Genomic DNA, 24,541 nt, shown 5'->3' with positions numbered 1-24,541 from the left:
ATGTATATGCATATATATATATTATTCGGTGAATAAAATATTATTTTTATTAGAAAAAATTGCTATCGATAATATACCGCAACGTGACGCTATTGGAGTGGGGTAGGCTTAATGAAAAATGAGCTGTCTTTCCCGAGGCTCACATGTCACGTGGGTTAATAATGAAAAATGAAAAATCAATTTGTTTAATAATTTTCTCAAATGAATCTCTATCGTGCCTTCGTTGTCAGTGGGGCAGACTCACCTTGTCTTTTTCTTCTCATATTTTCAACCATTATTCTTTTAATTTTCATTTTGTCAACTACTATTAACATTACAACCTACATTTTCTTTTCCTTATAATATTCATAATAATAATAAAATATTATTAACATCTAAATAAAATAACAATTTTTTAAATAAAATTTTAATTTTTCTTTAAGAATTTTCATTCGTGAATAAAAGTGGTTAGTCAAAATAAGATTATTTTTATCTTAAAATAAAATGACAGAGTCAAAATACTTTTAAAATATCAAGATTTAAGTGATTATTTAATTAAACATTAATAATTTTTTTCCATCTTATAATAAAATATTGATATTAAATTACAAAATAAAAATTAAAATAATTTTTTAATCAAATGTTAGATAATTTTTTAACATTATGCCCTAATAATGCTAATAAACAGCTATCAACAACTTTTGAGGTTTTATACGAAAAAAGTTGTAGGTTGATAAGAAAATTATATTCCATTTCTTTGAATAATTAATTTAATATTACATTAATAAACCATAAAAATGATTAAATTTTTTTAAACACATATTTTTATTATTTTATTAAAAAAACATCTTAAATACAACTAAGAGGGACTAAATATAAACAAATTGAATGTGTGTATGATATGAAGCTTAATTTTGAATTAGAAAAAACAAAGAATGATATATTACTCTATAATTAAATTAAAATTAGAGAATATTAAAAGTTAAAGAAATTTGATAAATTGAATAATGAAATTAAAAAACGAAAGAATAAATATTATGCGATGAATTGGATCAAAAATATAATTTTATTATATAACTATATAAAAAATTAAAATTATAGATATACAATTGTGTCGCATAAGAAAATGATGTATTATATTATATATTAAATTAGATGTTAATATATAAAATTAAGATGTCTCTTATTATATGAAATATAAAAATATTAAATCAATATAATGTTAAATAGATAATTAATTTATTAAACGATATTGATGTTATTTATAATAAGTCACGTCACTTGATAAATAGACTTACTGATAATAAATCATGTCACTTGATGAATAGATTTATTTTTTAATTTATAATTACATCTATTCCTTTTCAACCGTTTTTTCATCAACTGTCAAGACTCTTCATCAAATGGTCTTAACCTTTCAATTTTTTTCCTCTTTAATCTTAACATTTCAATTTATTTCCTCTTTAATCTCCACTATATAAAGACTAGTTGAGATAAAATTTATACTCAATTTTTTTTTAAAAAAAAAGATCTTAGAAAATGAGTCCATGACAAAAAGTACTCTTTAAAGTGAGTGAAAATGTGAGGAAGAGGTAATTAATTATGTAAGCTGGACTGGATAATTAACTTGTAATTATCATTTTGTTAGGAGATAAAGATTAAGAAAAAAATAACTAATTTTAACTTTTGTAACTGTAAATATACAAAAACATATATATATTAAGTCTTAAAGTAAGCAATACAAATATAATGTCTCTTTCTATTTTTATTCAAAATCAATCTTCATGTAATCATTGACAATACATATACAATCTATATCAAATAGGGTATTCAATTTTCATCTAATCTAATAATAAATGGTGTGGTTATATTTTGCATTGATTTTATTTTGATTAGTGTTTAATGTTTCTGAGAATAGTTTCTTTCCCCTCCAACTTCAGGACTAACTCGTTATGGACTTACGGAAAAAATTATACAACTTCTCTCCTCTATGAGAACTGGTTCAATAAATCCTTGTATTGTTAAATGGGTTTTTTTTTTGCTACAACTGAAACAAAACCAGTAGGAACTCGTTAGCAACTGGCAGCCTCCTGAGAAACTAAAGCTGCCACCTCCGCCGGTGGATTGACAAAAAAAAAACATTTATTCGACGTTGTGTCTTCGAGCCATTGCCGAAAGCATATCATCCACCGAATTTACTTCTTTCCTAATTAGATTGATCATGACCTCCTATTCTTGAGCTAGAAGTGTTCCTAGTGAATCAACATGGGTAGTCCTTGTTTCCGCTATCGAAGAGGACATTAGCATGTACATAATCTTAGCATTATTAGTCTCCACTTACACCTTGTGATAACCAAGTCTCCATGCATGTACAAGCACATCATGAACAGCTCATAGTTCTGGAATCAGGACAGAGCAATCCCCGAGACTTTTGAAGAAACCAAATAGTCAATTCCCTTGATCACTACGTAGAACGCCACTCCCAACAACTGTCATATCACTACAGCGAACAACTCCATAAGTGTCCTTGATCCAACCCTCCGGTGGTCACTGCCACTTGGATGCTCTCGAGTCCACTAGTATCTTTTTTTGATCTCTTCATTCGCCGGTTTACCTTGTTTTGTGGATTGGTTTAGTTATTATACCAGTAAAATGAATTAACATGAAGTCAATTTTTTTTTACAGGATAGCATTTACTACTTCTCTAAACAAACATTTACTGATAAAAACATGTCATTGACTGTTTAAAAGAGTAAATATCTTGAAAGATTTTATGATTCTACAAATGAAATCTTTTGTTAGAACTTGAATGATAAATGAAGAAACAATTTAGGTGTCATTTTCTAAACGCTGTTAAGAAATAGTATTATTTGATTATTTTTATTTGTAAAAAGATTTATTTAATAGTAGAGGGAGTAATGTGAATTTGTCCTCATAATAAAGGGACCTAGTAGGTAGTTTCACTCATAAGTAGGGGTGAACAAAACTCGAATTGACTCATAATATCATAAACTTGACTCAACTTGAAAAAATTTCAAATTCTAGTTGAGTTATAAAATAAGACTTGAATAACTCAAATAACTCGAAACTTTTAATAATTAGTGAATTGAATTTTAAATTTGATTCAAGTCTCTCAACTCTGTATGATATATATATATGATTATAAAAAGTTGTTTACATTATAATCAATTAGTACCATAATATTATAAATCTTAACAATTAAATTTAAGGAGAAACTCGAACAACTCGACTCAATTTAACTCAAAAAAATTCAAATGAAATTTGAGCTATAAAATAAAACGTATCAATTTGAATAATTCAATTTTTTTTTCTTGAATCATTTGACCGAATACTCATCACTAATAACAAGGGAAAGATGGGCATTGTGAATGCAGTGGGGGCTGTTCTGCATTTCCTGTAGGCTTAATAAGAGAGTTTGTGTATTTTAAAGTGATTGGGGAACTGCCAGATATGAGTAAATGAGAGGGCACGCACTACAAAACAAGGTAAAAATAAAAGATCGGTGATTGAAGATTTAGGTTTTACACGTTTGTAAATGCAAGGTCCATTATTATTATTATTTATAATCATCGATATTTGATCTATTAATCGACTATCTATAGAGATACAATATGAGGACAACCCACCCAATTCAGTTTGTACCATTCACAAACACCAAGATTCAAGCCATGACACAACATCCATTATTTTAGCTGTGAAATTTGGGCAAAAAAGATGGAAAAGTGTGTAGCAGAAGTTAAGACAGCCTAGAAATGTACCTCCTCAAGACACGCCACATAAATTTAGTTGGAACTAATGCCCATTTCTTTGGTTATTTTGAATGTGAAAACTAACATCTCAGCAAATCCTAGCTCAAATTATTCCAAGACTAGCACATGTTAAACACACCTGCAATAGTAACAAATAAAATAAAATATTTGGGATTAGGATTTAGAGTAACTAAACCTACTTCTTTAATACAAATTCCAATCAAAACATATTGAAGCAACAAAGTGTATATATATTGAACTTCGTCCCGTTTCATAAATGCATAGTTACCATTTCCAAGCCCTCTCAAAACAGACTATGGAAATGAAGGTTTCACGGTCTTTCATGGCTCTATTTATTCTCTTTGCGTTTGTGGTCTCGGTGACTAGTGGACAGCCCCTTGTTCCTGCCATGTTCATATTCGGGGACTCGGTTGTCGACGCCGGAAACAACAACGACCTCAAAACTATAATAAAAGCAGACTTTCCTCCTTATGGGAGGGATTTTGTGAATCACAAACCAACAGGAAGATTCTGCAATGGAAAATTAGCCTCAGATTTTACTGGTTTTTCTATCCCCATAAAACATTTTTGATTTTGTCTCTCATTTTTATTCTCTTTCATTCTCTAAATTGCTTTTGTTTTATTGTTTTTTAAACACAGCTGAGAACATTGGCTTCACCGACTACCCACCAGCTTATCTCAGTGAAGAGGCTAAAGGAAATAACCTGTTGATTGGAGCCAATTTTGCATCAGCTTCTTCTGGTTATTATGAGACTACATCAAAGTTATATGTATGCAAAAATGAAACAAAGATTCATCATAATTTGTTTTGTAGATTTTTTATATTTATCCTTTGTTTTTGCAGCATACACTGTCATTGAGTAAGCAACTAGAGAACTTCAAGGAGTATCAGAATAAACTGGTGGCCATTGCAGGGAAATCTAATGCTTCTTCAATAATATCGGATGGAATCTACCTTATCAGTTCAGGGAGTAGTGATTTTCTTCAGAACTACTACATTAATCCTCTATTATACAAGTTCTATACACCAGACGAATTCTCGGATATTCTCATCGAATCCTACGACAACTTCATACAGGTTTCTCTTACTTTCTCCTCAATCAAAAGCTAAAATCTATTATGTGAAAGTCTTCAAAACATGAAAATCCAAAATAATCTAACCCTGAAGAACACTTCCGTAGTTGCATACATTATACGGATATTGTTTGAAAACACAACCAACACGGAAGATAAGAAAGCTCAAAATTTATGAATCCTCAGGATATGCTTTTATTTGGCAAATATACTACTTGGTTTAATTTCGAAAGTTTTGTGACAGAACCTATATGAGCTAGGAGCAAGTAAAATTGGAGTGTCAACATTGCCACCATTGGGATGCTTGCCAGCAGCCATAACGGTGTTTGGGTCAGATAGCAATGAGTGTGTGGCTAAGTTAAATAGCAATGCAGTTTCGTTCAATAACAAACTCAATGCAACATCTCAAAAGCTACAGAAAAAGCTTTCCAACCTTAAATTGGTTGTCTTTGACATCTACCAACCTCTCTACAACCTTGTCACTAAGCCATCTGACAACGGTGCAACATCATTTCGCTAGTACTTATTTTTTCTGCTTTATTTGAATCTAAAAGTTTTCCAGACAAGGCACTGATGGTCTAAGCAATGATTGAACAGGTTTTGCTGAAGCAAGAAAGGCTTGTTGTGGAACGGGATTACTGGAAACATCAATATTGTGCAATCCCAAATCCATTGGAACCTGTGCAAATGCAACTGAATATGTTTTTTGGGATGGATTTCATCCATCAGAGGCTGCAAACAAGATTTTAGCAGATGACCTGTTGACCAGTGGAATTTCTCTCATTTTTTAATGAGAAAAACAATGTTGCTTATGTAATAAAGGGTTTGGTTCAACTCTAATGTTCCTATGTTGTCATTTGATATGTTTTTATTAGTTTAAGTATGAATGGAAAACGAACAGGCTCTAATTAGAACCTGTGATTTTCCATTTGTCTCGTAAGTTCTAATTAGTATGTAAAAATCCATTTCCTTCACACACAATAAATGAAATCATATTTCTTTTATTTGGCCCAAGTATGACACTCAAATATTAGATTTCCTTCTCAACTATTAATTTTAGAAACATATAGGGTAAATATATTATGAGGTTTAATGGTTATGTACCTCATAAAGCATCAGTTAATTGGTTCGAAAGATAAGAAAGGACAACTCAACTATTCTGTTACAATTCACCTCTTCCTGCACAAGTTGAATGAATGATTCATGGCCTTGTATGTTCAGTTGCCCCAAGAATGATTATTTAGAAATATCGGATCTGCAACATGAAATTATTAAATGCGTGTTCGGTAACATGACATAACAAAGTTTGCGAAAGCAAAAAGAAAGTGCAAGCAGCAATAACAATGTGCCAAATCAGGCGTCAGTGTCTCCTAGGCACAACTACCTGATAATGAAATTGTCTACACTGATAAATGGAATCATATAGGCAGACTTCTACTCAAGCATGGTAACTCAGCATATCGAAATATATGATAAAATCTAGGACCATTATGTGACATATTACTACAAGTAAAAATTGCAGAGAGGATGGGGAGCTTACACTGTTTGTGACAGATACCTAACAATCTACAGATTTTTTCATCAGTCGAGTGTTCCTCAATCATATCCTTCTCGAAAGAATTCCTTAAAGCATTCCACTTGTTTAGGTTATCCTTCTAAGCTGTTGCAAAGGTCAGGGGAACCAAAGATATTGCAAGAATATAAATATAATATATAAGCACAATAACTTGGCAGTTCTCTGATGCTTCTTTCGTGGAATCAACAGCTTTGTTGTTTGAAAGTCAAACCAAAGGATACAGCTAGAGTTCGGGCATCTGATTTGCCGCCAGAGGTGGCCAAGCTCTCAAAATCCTTGTCCTCATCAAATTTGTGATCAAAAAGATCTATCGCATCAGATTTGCTCAATAGAATAAGTACAATTTGGCGTAGACTAGAAGTACTCATTTCATCCTCTCGAACTCGAACTAATAACCTTGCAATAATGCTCCATAGTGCACATCGTGCTTCGGAATCATCAGAAGTAAATGGGAAAATATCAAACAGTCCTTGCAAAAAAGGAAAATCTGGGTAGCCCCAAGGTGTCGATACAAATTTGTTAACAGTCCAGATTAGTGTCATAACTCATAGATAAAGAGAAGCTTCTGTAGATAATAAATATGAACAATATAACCTGTGATATGTTTGAAGCTAGATCAGGTACATCAGACAGAATATTTGCAATTAAAACTCCAGCAGTCACACAAGAGGTGGAGACCTGAAAGACAAATTAAGAGCGAGTATCATCATCCAAGATTTTTTAATGTGTAAAACTCCAGCCAACAAATGATGTTCGTCACATGATACAGAATCTTTCACCACGAAGAAAGACCAAAATTCCTTATACTTGCAAAAGTAAGAATGTTAAATTCAATAATACAAAAAAGCTCACTTGATGCAGGCATTCCATGACAAATTTAAATTCAATAATACAGAAAAGTTCACCTGATGCAGGCTTTCTATTACAGTTTATTTCATGATGCTCAAGCAAAGAGGTCTTTATTGTATTCAGTTGAAACGAACAATAATGAATATAGACTCTACTTTCCAGATGCAATTTAAGAAATTAATCTTCAAGCACCCAGAAAGAGAACAACAAAAACAATAATTTACAAGTCCAAAGTGTAAATCATAAATCAGTTTTTACAGTTCTAGGAGAGCTGCAAATTACCTCAACCTTATCAGGGAATTTAATCAAATCACAGACTAGTTGGAAAAATTCTTTATTTGAGCAGATTTCCAGAGAATATACATCTATAACGCAGAGGGCTTCAAGTGCACGAAGAATAACATCAAGAACAGGGTACCTGATATTGTAAGAAAACCAAACATCAAGGGATTTAGCATTCCATTATCTAAGAAATAGAAAACAGTTTTAGTAGGTAGTCAACTTCTTATCAAATATAACTATCACATCAGAGATTCAGAAGAAAAAAATTTGCTATCCTATTTTAATGCATTTGAAGCCATCAGACTTCTCACCAAAAAAAAAGCCATCAGACAAGAAAGTTTGCCACCAGATAATTCCAGATTCAGTGTTGCCTTACATTCAATAACATTTTCTATGCCATCATAAAGCCACAAGCAAACAAAATGCCAAACGAGGGGAAAAATATTTTCTACAGCTCAATCACATTACTAGAAGAATGACGACTTCAAGCACATAATAAGTTTTTGGCAAATCTCGACCATGTGGTATCTAGGAATTTGTTTATTCTGTTGACTGCTGCACTACTACTAGCCAGAACATTATAGGTATGTCAATTTGACTGTGAGCATGTCATAACTGCTCTTTGATGAGGATTCTGTGACAGTAGAAGTCAAACCAGTGCAAGATCAGCTTGGAGGTGGGGATGGGGGAATATATGCTCATCAAATCAGTCTCCCCAAAAATTTTCAATTGAATGAGTAGTTTTAAAAACTTGAAACATAAAAACACATGGAACATGGGAGAAAAAAGCAGAAATAAGAAACACTCGTAAATAGTCCAAAAACAAGTTTCATTTCAAACTAAATTTCAACCCTTTCGATGCAGATAAGATAGAATTGTACCTGTCAGGTATTCTGTCATTCATCAGTTTGCTCATCTCAAAAGCTAAAAGATTCACCAGTATACTAGCTAAATCAAGTTTCATCAAATGTGAGAGGAGAGTATGCTCAACTTCCTTCTGACTTTCTAACATTGATAATAATAGTCCAACACTCTGTTAGAAAAGCCTTCTTTAGATTCCATCGCCAAAAAAAAACAGAAAAAAGAAGTTACAAAATCCGGAAATGGTATATATATATTTTTTATGATAAAAAATATAAAAAATAAATGGTATATAAATGTGTATCAGTTGATATGCTTAGCAAACTTGACCCTCTTCGTCGTCAACCATAAGGCCATTATTAATGAGTCCATGAGGTGCTAAATTAAGCAGTAACAAAATCCAAAAATGAAATGTTCTTCTTTATGAACATTCAGTATACCCAAATATTCTCTAGCAAGCATGTACTTGAACATCCTCAAGTATCCACCCTTTACTGAATGAAAACTATAAAACGTATAGATTAGTCACTCATGGTCGCTACAGAAAAGAATTCTTCAAATTCTCAAACCAGACATAATATTAACGGTATTGATATGTTCCCTGTACATGTGCAAGTCCCAAAGATTTACTGGAATTCTACATAAGACAAAAATTGTAGATGTTGGTATCACCTTTTCAATAAGCTGTGGATTTAATGTATTTTCCATGATCCATAGTATGCGGCTTAAAATGTGTTCAGGCTGCAATGCCTCTGCCCATTTTATGCATTCAAGACCTTGAAGACCAGAACTTAACAGCCTGCCGCAGAGTATGGTCCATAAGAGAGGCACAGAACCAAAACAGTAATAGCAAAATAACTAGACATGCATGTGATTAAGATGAGCAACTGAAGAACATATTACATGATGTCAATTGGATTCAGGAAGGAGTAATAATTTGACAGGAATGAGGAAACCTATATTACAAAAATTTAAATGAAGAAACATATAAGAAGAAACCATACTATCAAGGCCCCAACTCACAAGAAGGTGAAATTCAGAAGGCATGTAGTTAAATATATTACTTTATCTAAAATCTGAAAGGCATTTTTAGTTCTTGAAGAATCAGTTTCACAAGCATCGTAGTTTCCATTCATTTCAACCATCCATTTTTCGATTGTATACATTCTTAAGTCTCCAAAATCCTTACTCCTGCATGTACTTGCAGGCAGTGTTGTCAAGGCATGCACCTAGGCATTGTGCCTTAGTGCCAACAACAAGAGTGTGCCTTAAGTCCTTGACAATACTGCTTGCAGGCATTGTTGTCAATGCTTTTTCAGCATCTTGCAAGCAATATCCGGGTTCTAGTGCCTAGAGTGTGCCTTAAGTCCTTGACAATACTGCTTGCAGGATGTGGTACTTTCATCTTAGACAAACACTTAAACGTTGTTGTCTCCTTCTCTAGGCATTTAATATGCTAATTACTTTACAGAGAAAAATGACCAGAAAAGGGAAATTTTAATATGTGGAAGAGTAATTTTTTTTTATAGGAATTGAAGGCCTCGTTAAAAACCCCCTTCTTGATTAAAGGAGCTTGAAGAGAAGCTCCTTAATCAGAGGAAGGAGGAAATGAATGCCTTAAGATTTCATTAAACATAAGAAATTACAAAAGATACAATCTTAGAGCCACCCCCAACATAGACAAAACACCAAAAACAACTGAATGCAACCTTCAACCACAACACTAACAGCCTAATCATCTCAGCTACAACAACTTTCAAATGACTAACCAGACTAAAAGCTAAACTTGGCCCGAAATACAACATAACACAATACAACTATAATAAAGGCCAAATATACCAGCTGACACAATCCATAGAAGCCTAATTCAAACTCCGAAGCCATGAGCTTCCACACGATAAGAGTTGAACAAAACAGACTTCGAAAAAACTCTATCCGCCCTTCTGCCACTAATTGCTCGACTTCACATCGAAGACCCTCCGAACCTCCAACTCCATAATCAAAAATCATATTCTAGTCCCCTAAAAACTATTCACTACTTAATGATTCTGTCAATACTTCCACTGCTATAATGTTCCGAAATAAAAAACACTTGTGAGCCTTTAGACTCTAAACCCAAATCATTCCCAATCTGTAAGGAATCTTTCGCTTCCTTCTTTTGAGTCTGCCACCTTGCTCGAAAATCAGAATCATATAGGGATCTACCTTCAAGTTCAGGCCATTCTTCCTCGCGTTGCACCTTGCTCTAGTAAATCTTGCTACGACAGTCTTGGAGAGAGCTGAAATTATTATTTTTCCCCTTCTTAGCTCTCTGGTTCTGCCTGGTCTCACCCTTGGATCTTTTGAATGAACAATAATTTGTAAGGCCCACAATAGTCCCATCCTCCACCACCTTTGACTCTACCCGACCTTCCAACATGAGGAAATCTATTAAATAATCCTTAATTCCCTCATAAGCACGTGCAGTCTCACCACTTTTCCTTATGTCATTTTCTGCCTCTCTCTCCGCGTGGACCAGCACTTCCTCGTGTTCCACCACTTCCTCAAAATTCGTTTGTACCATCCCCTGACTAGCAACCACATTCCTCAGACCCATAATTAATTCTTCCCCTATGTTCCTATCCTCCTCATCCTCACCCGACAAGTTGTTGCCTCTAATTCTGTTCCCCAAACAACATAATAGACTGTCTTCTTCCTCAGAAAACCGCTCGGAATTCTTCTCCACCAATGAGTCCACGCTTCTTCCTGCTTCCTCAGCACACTCCTCCATCGCGGGAGGCTTAACTGGCGAATCACTAACAAGTTCCCCCACCGTGGATAACGGGTAGGCAACTCCCTTATCCTCCAAGGAAGAATCTACCCAGACAGATTCTGGGCTGAAACAAGGTTCAAACTCATAAACATATATTGTATAGATTCGTTCCCCAACTTTCAAATCTAAGTGTTCTTCCACTTGAGCTTGACAGTTTGTAGTAATCTGAAACATAGCCCTATCAAACGAGCCGGGATTTAATGTCCCTTCCTCAATGGAGATAAGAACTCTCTATTTGTCTACAATGTTGTTGAAGGTGGAATGACTCCACACAAACGGTGGGATCCCTTTGCACGAAAGCCATGCCCGACGGCTGCTGCACTGGAAATTTTCCGACCACACTTCCACTTTGTCAAAGCATTTTTCCAACGGCCCAATCTGATTATTAAGAGCATAGTCCCTACTCTCTTCATCTTCGAAAATGATTAAAATTGATAAACCACTTAACCTCATAATTTTCGGGCCTAAAATGCCTTCCTTGTGCATAAGAGCAGCCAACTCTTTCATTTTTGAAAATTTTCTGCACTGACCTACCAAGCTATTTCTGAGAGTGATGAGCTTATCCTCGTCAACAACACCGACAATGGGAGCCTCTAAATGCTTATGAAACTCCACTTTACTCTTGGCCTCAGGTAGTTTTGGGCCAGCAAACTTCTTTCTCCAGAAAGCTTCACGAGGTTGAAATCTGGCCAAGAAAACTCTAACTTCATTACCTTGAATCCTAGATCTTTCGGCACAGATGATAGCCTTCCTTGCATCCTCCAATCCGGTGAAGCGAACAAAGCCAAACCTACTTCCTCCCTTGCTTCTTTTGTTAGGGATGAAAGAATCAACCACCTCGCCATATTTATCGAATATTAGCCAAAGACCTTGATGATGAAGAAGCTCTCGAATATTGAAAATGATCACCGTAAAGCAATTTTCCCAACAGATCTAATCACCTTACTTGCCATCTTAAGACAATAAAGAGAGATCAAAGAAAGAAATTTTTTAAAATCGCCCGTGGAAGAGTAAATTTTAATGTCTTCCAACGTAAATTTTCGTGACTGAGCATATAGTTATATAAAACAAAGAGTGCCATACAACAGTGTTGAATGGCCATGGCCTCCAAAATCTATAAAACATAGGCACAAAGGTCTGGACAGCATATCAAACACAACAAATTTAGAGTAAACAAAAGAAGAGAGATAAATTATATTGTTCGGTATGTAATATATATATATATATATATATATATATATGATTAACAAGATATTTACCGGAAAGCTTCACATAGACATTGGGTGTCATCTAAAAATAACTGATTTACTATCACAGGAATTACTCATCTGTAGAAACTATATGCTTCATGGGAACTTCATGGCAAGCTAAATTTCCCATGATTCCGAGACAAATCTCCTGATACAAAGAAAGAAGGATGTATAACCTCACACATGATGCATCAAAGTCTCTAAGAACCACCTAGTGACCTACTAAATAATCACAATAAGAAATTAAAATAAAAAAAGGAGAGAATCTGTAATCTACAGTCACTCGAACAGACTGGGTAACCATAAGGTTTGCTAAAAGAACGTCAAGTACAAAGTTTTGCACCTGCATAGATATCACTGAGTGAGCCCATAGCATAAAATACAATGAGTAAAACTAAAAACTACTGCATTGCAGTTGAACAACAACATTTTCCCCTATTATTTTTAATAAATCATTTGTTCCTAATCTATGGTTTTCAGCCACCTAATCTTTATACTTCACTTTTATATGACTAATCTCCAGAAATCATCAACAATTAAATAATGTGTACTATTAGTATCACTTATAATGCAATAAAGGCATATCAAACCAAGGGGCAAGTAATAGTACCATGTGCTCGGCATGAGTTTGGTTTGCAGCAAGATCCCACAGAACACAACCACACTCCTCCCAAACATCTTCCCCGGATGATAAATGAGCAGTTCCCCCTTCGCGCAAATCCCCATCGACTTCCCCTCGAAAATCAGATTTAGTACAATCATCAACAACCTCCCTGCTTTTACAACTATCATTTGACGACTTTACAACTTCATCAATACAATTTGATCCCCGAGTTTCAGTATTACCACCGTTTTTCGGTTCAACTGGAAGAAGTTTCCTTATCAATGAAATTACGTAACTCGGATCAACTGTTGTGGAAATATCAAATAACTACCTAAAAGAACAAAAAAATCTTAGCTTCAAAATTACAGGCATATTTTGAAAATTAAATATATATAAGCTAATTCAAAATTACAATAAAACCCTGACTTCTATAATTTAAGGTAGAAGAACACAAAAAAGATGAGCGAAGTGAAATCGTAGCTGTTGATTAGCAGCCTCATCCGGTGGTGCGGAAGGATGATGCGAAGGGATAAAACAGCCTTTTGGAGTTGGTCTTCTTCTTCTTCTTCTCTCGTTGGAACAGAATTTGATGCCGCCATTTTCTTTGGTTCTTTCGAGGAAACAGAGTGTTTGATGGGAAAGTCTCCCCCTTTCGTGTTTGATACTTTGATTTCCCTCTCTTTTGTTCTTTTTATTGGTTACTGAATTCTCCCCCCTTTCGTGAAAAATACATTTTCTTAGGGTAAATTATTTAATTCATCACTCAACTTGATTTGAGCAAAAATAGGAGAGAAAAGAAATTTGAGTGATGGATGAAGTAATTTACCCTTTTTGTTATAAAACAAAGAAATAAAGCAGGTAAAGAAGGATAAACTACACCATTAGTCACCATATCATCTAAATGGTCACTAACGTTTAGAGATGAGTATTCGATCGAGTCAAATTCAGTCAAAAAATTCAAGTTCATCGAGTTAACGAGTCGAATTTTATGGTTCAAACTTTATTTTAAAAAAAACGAGTCAAATCGAATTGTTCGAGTTTCTATACAAATTTAGTTATAACTATTTATAATATTATAGTACATAATGATTTCAACATCTCGACTTTATCTAACCATATAAGAAATACATGTATATCTCTCCACGCTCCTTTTCATATCGTAACGTTATTTAATAAATTAAATACAATCTAAGAATAAAATATATTTATAATATTATTTTTTGAAGAATATTCTTAAGGATAAAGTATTCTTAGAGTACGAAGGAGTGAACGAGTTTGTGGAAAGAAAGAATTTATAAAAAAAATATTACGATCAAAAGACGAAATTAAATAAAATGTAAAATTAAATGATTAAATTAAAAAAAATATTATGGCATTCAACAATGCACGAGGGAAGCTCAGAATGCATGTGATCGATATTATTGACCCATTACATCAAGAAGATAAGTGGTTTACTTTCCTAGAAAAATATGCTTTCTATATTGTATCTTGTACGAAGATAATGCAACATGTAAGATTCAATTAATAGAATGATATAAATATTAAATAAATTCGTTCTAATAATATTTTGGCTAATTTATTTAGGCATGCATTACCAACTGCAACATTCTAATGATTGAGGTGCAAAATTGGATGCAACGATTGTGCACTCTTCTCACTCTACTAAAATTTTATTCCATAAATTTTTTTTCTAGTTAAATAATATTCAAGGAGAGTGTTATAAATCAAATTGTTGACCAAGCTATAAATCGAATTTTGTAATTGTAAAACTACTGAATGTTCTTTACGAGTTGTAATACGTAATTAATTAATACATATAAGCTGTAAAGCTTAAGGGACGTGTGTATATATATGTACATACGCCTACCTTGGAGATGTAATTCAATTTCAATTTGACTTGCTCGTACTTGAATGTCTTTGACATCTATATTTTCTCGAATTTTCTTTTACAAATTTCTAATATCAATATCAAATTATTGGAGATTTGAAATTTTATGATAATTTTTGTTTTATAATTTTAAAAAATATATACTTTTTACAATTTTAAATAATTTTTTATTTTAAAACTGTTTATCATTATAATAAAAGATAAAATAGTATCACACCCGTAGTATGTTTAATGTCACATCACCGTTGTAAAGTTAACTGTCGAAAGGATTTGTTTGAAAAATTTTAAATGATAATGCGGAGATTAGGAAAACTTAGGTAAAATTGAAAACTTAGACACACATTAAGGGTCGATTTTAATATCACGTCAAAAAATACACACTTAGCATATTGGCATATAAAAGAAAAGAAAATGAAAAAACTAAAAAGTTTTTATTTAAAAATTGTCAATCATTTACTGATAAATGTTCATAAATAATATGCTTGAATTTAAGAAATTTTAAGAATATCAATCATTCTTTTAACAATTAAAATTGGATAAATTGTGCCCGCCACTTGTTAGATTAGGGCAAATCATGTAAACATAATTAATAACGTAAATTATTATAAAAAATTCCGAAAGTTATTACAACTTTGTAATAATTTTAGGTGATTATCAATCTTAGTCCATAAATTATTATAAGAGTGACTACTCAACTTTTGTCTTTTTTATTGATATTTCGATTTTGTCAATCAAATCATATAACTATTTAAATGTATTAATTAAGCCACTACACAAAAATTCCGTCACCGTGAGATGTATTTAAAATTAAACTTGAGCTTTTATTTTGATTAGTAATATAATTAATTAACGATTACATGTTTTGTTTCAATCATACACTAAGTTTATGTACAGTACACCATCAAATCACCGCAATTCAAGGTGAAGAGAAAAAAAAGATATACCTGGTGATGGAACGTGCATCCAGGAGCAAATGTCTATAATTGTTAATCCAGATTTCTTTTTCTTATCAAAGGACTGAGTAAGCACGGATGACCTCAACTACTGGTGCACGACACATCGGACACTTCACTCCACCTTGAACCAACTCGTTGGCGCATTTCGAGCATGTGCACATGTGTCCGCATCTATAATTACATGATATAAAAATGTTGAAGGCCTAAAAGATCTATATGCAATTGATGGATGAAATTTGAAGAGAGATCTACCTGTATAGTAATGAATCGATATTGCCTTCATGGCATATACAGCAGATTCCTTTCCGGACATTATCCCAGTTTGATGATGCATCCTTGGGCAAGTCGTCATCCATCATGCCTGCAGGAGAATAAGGCAATGATTAACAAACAGAAACAAACAAGTCCAGAATGAGAAAAAAGCCTCGTTTACGAAACAAAGAAGAATATATTGTTAGAACATCAACAATCAGTGGTTAATTGGAATTTTCTTCCTGTCTAATGTATCGATTCAATAAACAATAAATTGGATTGAGGATTTTGACGGTATCATGGGAAATTGAGCCTCTTGAGCGACATAGAGAAAATGGAGAAATTTACTTTCACTGAATAGCACTGAAGGAACCATTTACCACAAGTGAGAAAATATAAGAGGAAAGAAGAGGCAAACCTTGCGAACCAGATGACCGGTTCAGGGCAGCAGAAACTTCTTGTCTTATCGACCGTTGCAACTCAAGTTGCATATCCATGCAGGCCTCCAGCATCCTCTGCATGTTATTCATTCTTTGCTGCAATCTTGCCATGTCAACCCTTATATCATTGATTATCTCCCACTCCTGCACCAAATTAGCACCGTAAACTCAAGTAAGACCAAAGGATTAGTACTAGAACTGATTAGGCTCGAAGAAGAAGAAGAGTTGGACATACAATGCCAAACTGCTGGTGTACATCATGAGGTTGCCAATTGAAGTGTTGTAAATCCTGGTCCCAGAGTGGCTGCGTAGATTGCATCCTGTACGAAAGAACACTGGCTAGAGGACTCTGACCCTCATTTTGATTCCTGCTTTCCTGTTCTATATCTTGTTCAAGGGATTCAGGAGTAGGAACTGCTTCATTCAGGTCCCAGTCCATAAACCTTGATTTTGCCTTTCCACGTATGATTGTATCAATTGGTCAAGACTCTCACGAAAACCACTACGAAGAAGGGTAGACACACTTCTCCTACAATATTAAAAATAACTCAGAAAAAATACAGAAGCAGAGAAATGCATACATAAACCCAGTCATATAATTCACACCTGCTTAACAGTTCCCTCAGTTCCGTATTGTGTACATTATCATCATCAGGAAAATAAATTGTGTCTGATCTCCCAATACTAGCAGGTTGTAGACTGTAAGAAACTTCAAACCAATTCTGTCTTGTGTCATGTAAGCCAGCATCCTCATGCAGCGTGTCAAGAGCTTCTTGCATATGATCATAACCTCTATTTTCACTCTCACCATCCTCATGATGCAAGTCATAGCCTTCTTCATTACCACCATCCATCAACTCATTATACTCCACAGTTGCTTCCTGCCAGTCTGCATCCTCATTTTCCAGATCCTCTTCCTGCCATTGTTCACCTTGAGAAGCAGGCTCTTGGCCATCAATATACTCAACCGGAATAGTATCCAAATTTTCTACAACATTCGTTAACCCATAGGTCCGACCTCTCTCACCATCTTGGGGAAAATGTTCATAAGATGCTTCACCAGATTCTTGTAGATTACTTTGTTCTCCAGTTTCATTCTGTAAAGTTTCACTGGAAGGGTTAGCCAGATTTTGTTGCCTGTCCCCATCCAAGACTTGTCCAATATCACATCTGCTTTCAATAGGCTCAGCACTGGCCAACCACTGCCGATTACATACCACACTCTCAGAAACTTGTTCCTGCCACTCTTCTACAGCAGCAGAAGTTGCTTGCCAACTTACATCTTCAGGTTCAACCCCTAAATCAGTTGTACTAATCAAAGACCTTTGATTATCAGTTTCCTCATCCTCACACTCAGATCGGTCATTTAATCCATCTATGGCAGAATGTGTATTATTTACTTGGTTTTGTTCATTTCTATTACCATCACTGTCAGCGTTAGAAGATGTGTCTGAATGATTACTGGTTGCAGGACCAGAACCCGAATTATCCAGTCGGGATAAAAAACCTTCCCTGATACATAACCACAGATTGCGAAAATGTTACCACCAAAAGATGAAAATGACAGCATAATAAAATGGAATGATTGTAAAGTTATTATCTAATTCAACCCAGATTATCCTTTGTGAACTTCCAAACAAAAACCTAGCATTGGAAGAACACCCTCATATTAGTAGCAACTGCTGATAATGTTTAGAAGGTCAATACTAAGTCCAACAATCAATAAAATGATTGGCCAAAAGCACCTATATAAAGTGCAATCTACAATTCAACCCTGCCATTTCATAATTTATAAGGGTCCTCCCCCGATAGAGGTAAAATGTGGTGACCTCACTCATCTACTAAGAACAAACTTAAATGGTCAAGCCAAAATAAGTATGTTAATACTTTCTACACCCTGAAGGCAAACAATCAATTACAAAATGAGTGTGTAAAAGGTCCTACAATCAGGTCAGCCAACCAACCAAAATGCCTAAATTTGCAGTTCAGGAAGTGGTCATGCGTTTCAAGGTGTGGTGACTTGAAAGTTGAAACATGATCTCCAGATCATAATCAAGAACATACTATAGCTTCATCTCTTAAGATCCTAAAACTCTTCATCGGGAACCTTAATAACAGCCTGAAATGTAAAGACATGCCCATGTAACCTTTACATTCTCAAACTCTTTCATGGATAGTATTACTAATTTCCACAACTTAAATGTTACCAAAAGGTTCCTTTTCTGCAGGCCAGAATCTTGGTTAGTTATATGAGTTGAATCAATGGAAGGGAGCATTCATTATTTTAAAGCTTCCATTTGAAACATCCAAATTAAATTAAAGATTCCCGTGTTATTAAATTCAAGAATCGACTTCAGCTTTAATTTTTGTGAAGAACGCAATTTACAGAACAGTTCAAGTTCCCCTTTCTTAAACGTTTTCTCAAATTATGTTTTTTCATATAATTAAAGATGCTTACATACGACACAAATAAAAAACAGTAGAATTATCTCAATATAGATGAAATGAACTTTGTAGACTATTTAAAAATATCATTGCTAACATTCAAAAACATGTATATATATCATTGCAATTATATAAAGCAAAGAATGCAGTACCTTAGACCAGATACAGTCTGTTTTTGTCTTAATAAGCCTAATTCACTGGCTGCAACCGAGGTAGATCTGTCACCTTCAATCATTCTGTTATTTCTCAAAAATCTACCTCTTAATAAAGACTGCCAAAATAGGAAGACAATGGAGATAGATTAATGCCAGTAAAATCAGTCCACAAATAGAAATGTAACATCAATATGGTAGGACGCCCTAAAAGTCAAAAATTAAACTAGGAGGCTTTATGCCAGATAAAAAATGCCAAGCTAAGCTAAACTACAGTTGCCTTCAAACAAATGAAACATATAAAGGATTCATGAGCATTTTTATTATTTCTAACAACCTTTTAGCAGCCAATGGCGGCAGTCAATAGTTCTTATCAAAAATAAATAAATGACAACAGTCAATAGTTAGCCTAATTGCCTAATTTCCAGAGCACTACAAGATAAAAAACAGTAACCTCAATATCAATAAGAAGAGGCAAGTAGTTGGGAAAGCGATGCTACCATCTTGTACTTAGACATAAAACCAGAAGTCTATTCTTAGTTCAAGGTAATAGCATTCTTGTTTTTCATTCAACAACTGTCCTGGTTAGTATTATTTATACACTCTTTCTACACGTCATAATAGCACAAATGTTATTTCAAGAATTTTAACAGGAAAGATAATAATCCATAATGACACATCTCATACTGCTTTTATATAGAATGAATCACACTTAAAAGTTGAGTTTTGAGCTACTGGTATAACTGAGTCAACCAACAGACTCATACCAAGAAAAATACATGTAAATTACCAATGAGAAACTATAAAGACACCCACCACTAACAAAAAAATGGCTCAACATTTTATGTATCTATCTACCTGAATTCGGTTGCGATAGGCAAAATTTGATACAGCCCGATGCTCCAACAACCCCTGAAGCTCTGTTTGCCTTTCTCTCTCAGCCTTTTTAAGCATATCAAGAAGGGCCTGTCGACCGCATAATTTTCGAATGCCCCTATGCAAATGCTCAGTTCGGCCTTCAACATGGTTAACCACCAATCCATCAAGAACTCGTTCAATTTGACGACCATCATCAGCAACTTGCTCTTCCCTACTGTCCATACAAGCACCTCTCTGCTGGCTATTCGTTTGCACCCACTCCCTTATTACTCTGACTCTCTCCTGCTCAGTTTCACCAAGCCACTGGGCCCTTGAACTGTTGTGGCTACACGAAACATTAGATGTACATTCGTTGCTACCACTGTTCATCCACTCCTGAAAAATTTGCCTTACCCTTTCCCTTTCAACTTCCCCCAAATCAGATGAATGCTCAAAATTAAAATTACTTGAATCCGCGTTCCCATTCCGTAACCCAAATCGATCTGGTAACCATTGCCCAAACTCATTCTCACTCACAATCACATCCTCTGTAACACCACTATGTTCACTATGTCGGCCATCAGAAATATCAGTCATGGAGAGGTCCTCACTCCTCTGTTGGAGCATTCTTTCATTAGCTCTCTCTTGAGCATGACTCACCACATGATCATCCTCAAGCTCACGCCACATCTGCAGGAGTGAGGATGCCTGGGTGCTACCATTTTCCCGCCTTCTTGATGCCTGAGACTGAGACTCCCTTAGGAAAGAATTTTCAAGCACAGAAACATTGTGTAGACTAGCAATAGCCATATGACTCCAAAATCTAAACTAACAAACCCTTTCAACCCATATGCTTCAAATGCTCAAAAAACTGCATTTTTTCACCCAAAAAAAAAACTATGTAGCAGACAATCCCTCAAAAAAAATTGATCAGCACCTCAAACTAGTAAATCTCTTCATAATCCTCATTTATGAGCATCGGCACAGCTAACACTGACCACCATCATCACGATCAATCTTCAGAGCAAACAAACAGGGGTTGTAATAAAACAAGTATCAAATCTCCAATCCTAAAAAATCCGCAGAAACGACTAAAGAATTTCATTTTTTCCTAATTTGTTTTCATAAATAAATTGTAACACTTGAAATTTAATTTCCTCAAGGTCTTGATTTACATATGACAAGATGAGGAAGAAATTTAGAAGTAAAAACAAATCTGGAAGCAATATAAAACAACTTCCACCAAACATACTTAAAAACAGCTATCCACAAAATTGATTTAACAGAATTATTCCCTTGTTTGGCTGCGAGAAAATATGGAAGAATAAAAGTAGTAATCCAAATCCAAAAAACAAACTTTAATAATTTCTTAAAAATTGAAACTTGATGTTCTTTTCTTCTCCTCACATTTATCAGTAATCAAAAGAGAGAAAGGTCCCCCAACATTACCAAATCCACGTTCAAAAGAAAAGAACATCGAAAGGAATACAAAGCAGAATAAAAATTTAGCGTTTAAAGAGAAACGAATCGAAGGAAAAAATGAAAACGTACCATAGAAGTTTCAACTGTTTGATTTCGAAGTAAAGGAAACAAATCCAGCATTAGAGATAGGGAGAGGGAGAGGGAGAGGAGAAAATGTGAAGAGGAAGAACACAGTAGAGAAATAGAAGACAATGGGAAGAAAAGATTTATGAATAATAAATGCAAAAGAGGTGGGGACACGTCATTTTTATTTTATTTTTATTTATTTAATTAGAGTACACAAAAACCTTCATATAATATGATATTCAATTATTAAACGTTATAGAATAGTTTTATAGTTATAGAATGTTGTTTGTTGAGTCTCGATTATTAAGAGATACAAAAAAAATTAACTCGACTATTCATATAATCCAAACTTTTTTTTTTGTTAAAAATTTGACAGCCGTTTAAGTTAGACGTCGAGCCAATGCTTGAAAAATCTAATCTCATAATCATTTGAGTTATATTTTATGGATCAACTCTCTATTTTAATTATGACTTTAATCCAATACTTGAAACATTATGTCATTGAGTAAATGCTTGAAAACAATTGTTATGCCAGTATACATCATTCAAATATAATTTTATCATATTTCAATCAGTAAGTTAATGTCTAACTCAGACAATCGTTAATATTTTAACAAAAAAATACGAATTTAAAATAATTAAATAGTCAAATAATTATTTTATAATTTTTAATAGTCAAAAAATAAATAAATAAAACTATAATCATAAAATTATTTTATAAATTTTAATAGTTAACAATTTCAATAAAATAAAATCATACAATTAGGTACTATTTGTATGTTTTATCCTATTTGTATGGTTTATCCTATTTATATACTTTACCTATTTATTTCTCTTTATTTGTTTTCAACTTTTTACGGTTGATGTGGGTGCGCTGTCGTAACACTAACGTCTTCAAGTCAGGGCACAACACCCAATAAGAGATGAACTCGTGGATCAGTCGTTTTCTCCCGCGGTTAAATATGAAGTTCCCAAATCTTGGATTTAACGGGAAGCGCACAAACGACTCCACGTGCTTCCTTCCCTTGCCTTTCACTTGTTGGTTTTTGAAAATTCAAAATAAAGAAAGCTGAGGTGCACCCATGGAATTTCGACTACAGTGACCTTGACCTTTAATTCGAAAAACCTACTAATATACCTTTGATTACCGGCTTATTTAATATTATAAGACGTTGCTTTTTTAAAATATTGTTCGATTTTGATTTTGATTTTAAATATTATAAAAATTAAATCAATCAATCTCACAACAGATTTTTATAGTATTTAATTTAAATTAATCAATAGATAATCTAGTATTAATTGTTATAAACTAAAAAAATACTACTATTCATATATATATATACACGCGCGCACACACAATAATATGAGAATTACTTTTTTGTTGATATATTTTTATCAAAATTCATCATAAAATAATTAAAGATACAATTGAAATCTTCATTTACAATTTTCTCTGTCACTTTGTCAAGAACCAATGTAAAGTTTATTTTCCCCTCAAATAAAAATATCATTATGGTATAAAGGTATAAAGGTTATACATAAACGGGCATGAATGACATTTATATGCGAGTCCCTCAAATTTTAGAACCTTGTGACGTGTTAGGTCAAACTTGTCATAAACATACCTAATTATCTAAATTGAGAAGAAAATAAAAACTACAAATACAGATAAGTTGCTCAATATTTCAAATCATGGCATAAATTTTTGCATAAACTTTAGCATGACAAAGCATATAAGAATTTAACCTTAAAAATTTCCCAATAAAAACTAACTTAACCCTAAAGGTTAATATGACGTGCAAAAAAGAAAAGGACATAAAAGTTTTGACCCTTGTTTTATCGACTGCTCAAAGAAAATGGGGTTCATAATGGCACGTGGTAGGTAATAGGGATGGGAGATGAGGTGTTAGCATTAATGAACAATCTTCTTAGCAAGTTGGAGATTTTCCCTCAATTAAAATCAGACCACTAATTCTATTTTCTGAAATATAGTTTTAGTTCTTAATTTTCCCATCTTTCTGGTCTTCAAAATTCTAATATTTTGTTAAATTAAATTTATTGATGGAATAAGTAATAGATTTATTTAGCTGATGTATGTTATTATTTCCTTTTACATAAAACAAAATAATTTCAAAAACATATATTTAAATTGTTGGAAAAAAAATCAAATAACTGAATTCTTTGAATTATATTCCTAACATTCTCTCTTAGAAGTCATGAAAATCACCTTCAAACTTTCTAACTTTGTAAACTTTGATCTTTGCCGTCCACCTTCTGAAGACCTCTATCTCGAAATACATTCTTCGTCTTGTTAACGACAATCTTTTCATCATTTAGATCATCGAGTGGAGCCATCAATCTTTGAGAAGCCCAAAATCCAAAATGAGTTTTCTTTTCCAATTTTCTTTTATGATTAATTTAGTGGCTCATTGTGATTATTATTTTTTAATTGGGTGACCTATTTGTAATCTTACTAATTCCCGGTTTACCCATTTATAATCTAACTAATAATTGGATGGCATATGGTATAAATTATCCAATAAGAAAATCATTGAAAATGTTTCTTAATGTTGTCTTCCAACGTCCATTTCATTTTGATGGCTCGATGACATGTCTGTGATAACCAATTAATTAAGTGATTTGTTTATAACTTTTTGAATTGGGTGACCCATTTGTAATCTTACTAATAATTGAGTGACATGCGTTGCAATTTACAAATCATTAAAAACATTTCATGATGATACCTTCTAACGTTTGTTTTATGTTAATGGTCTTGTTTATTACAATAGATTAATTGATCAATTCATTTGTAAGTTTTTTAAATTAGATGATACATTTGTAACTTTTTGAAACCAGATAATACATTTGTAATCTAACTAATAATTGAGTGACATGTGATTATTTTACTCTTAATTAAACCAATA

General features: G+C 33.4%; 1 protein-coding gene and 2 pseudogenes across 1 annotated transcript; 1 reads left to right on the top strand and 2 right to left on the bottom strand.

The window, feature by feature from the left end:
* Nucleotides 1-4,023: 4,023 nt before the first annotated feature.
* Nucleotides 4,024-5,804, top strand: LOC120150231 (GDSL esterase/lipase At5g22810-like). The gene is made up of 5 exons (XM_039162919.1): nt 4,024-4,312; nt 4,410-4,540; nt 4,615-4,848; nt 5,089-5,344; nt 5,442-5,804. Exons 1-5 carry the CDS (start codon nt 4,027-4,029, stop codon nt 5,633-5,635), a joined length of 1,101 nt encoding a protein of 366 aa, XP_039018850.1. The 5' UTR covers nt 4,024-4,026; the 3' UTR covers nt 5,636-5,804.
* Nucleotides 5,805-5,861: 57 nt separating this feature from the next.
* Nucleotides 5,862-13,677, bottom strand: LOC120150573 (annotated as a pseudogene).
* Nucleotides 13,678-15,972: 2,295 nt separating this feature from the next.
* LOC120150493 lies at nt 15,973-21,150 on the bottom strand (annotated as a pseudogene).
* Between the last annotated feature and the right edge of the window lie 3,391 nt (nt 21,151-24,541).

The sequence above is a fragment of the Hibiscus syriacus genome, unplaced genomic scaffold, assembly GCF_006381635.1.
Source record: "Hibiscus syriacus cultivar Baekdansim isolate YM2019G1 unplaced genomic scaffold, ASM638163v2 tig00111022_pilon, whole genome shotgun sequence".
In the NCBI taxonomy this organism is placed as follows: domain Eukaryota; kingdom Viridiplantae; phylum Streptophyta; class Magnoliopsida; order Malvales; family Malvaceae; genus Hibiscus; species Hibiscus syriacus.
Note: the sequence above shows the minus strand (reverse complement) of the source record. Positions and strands in the feature narration are given on the sequence as shown.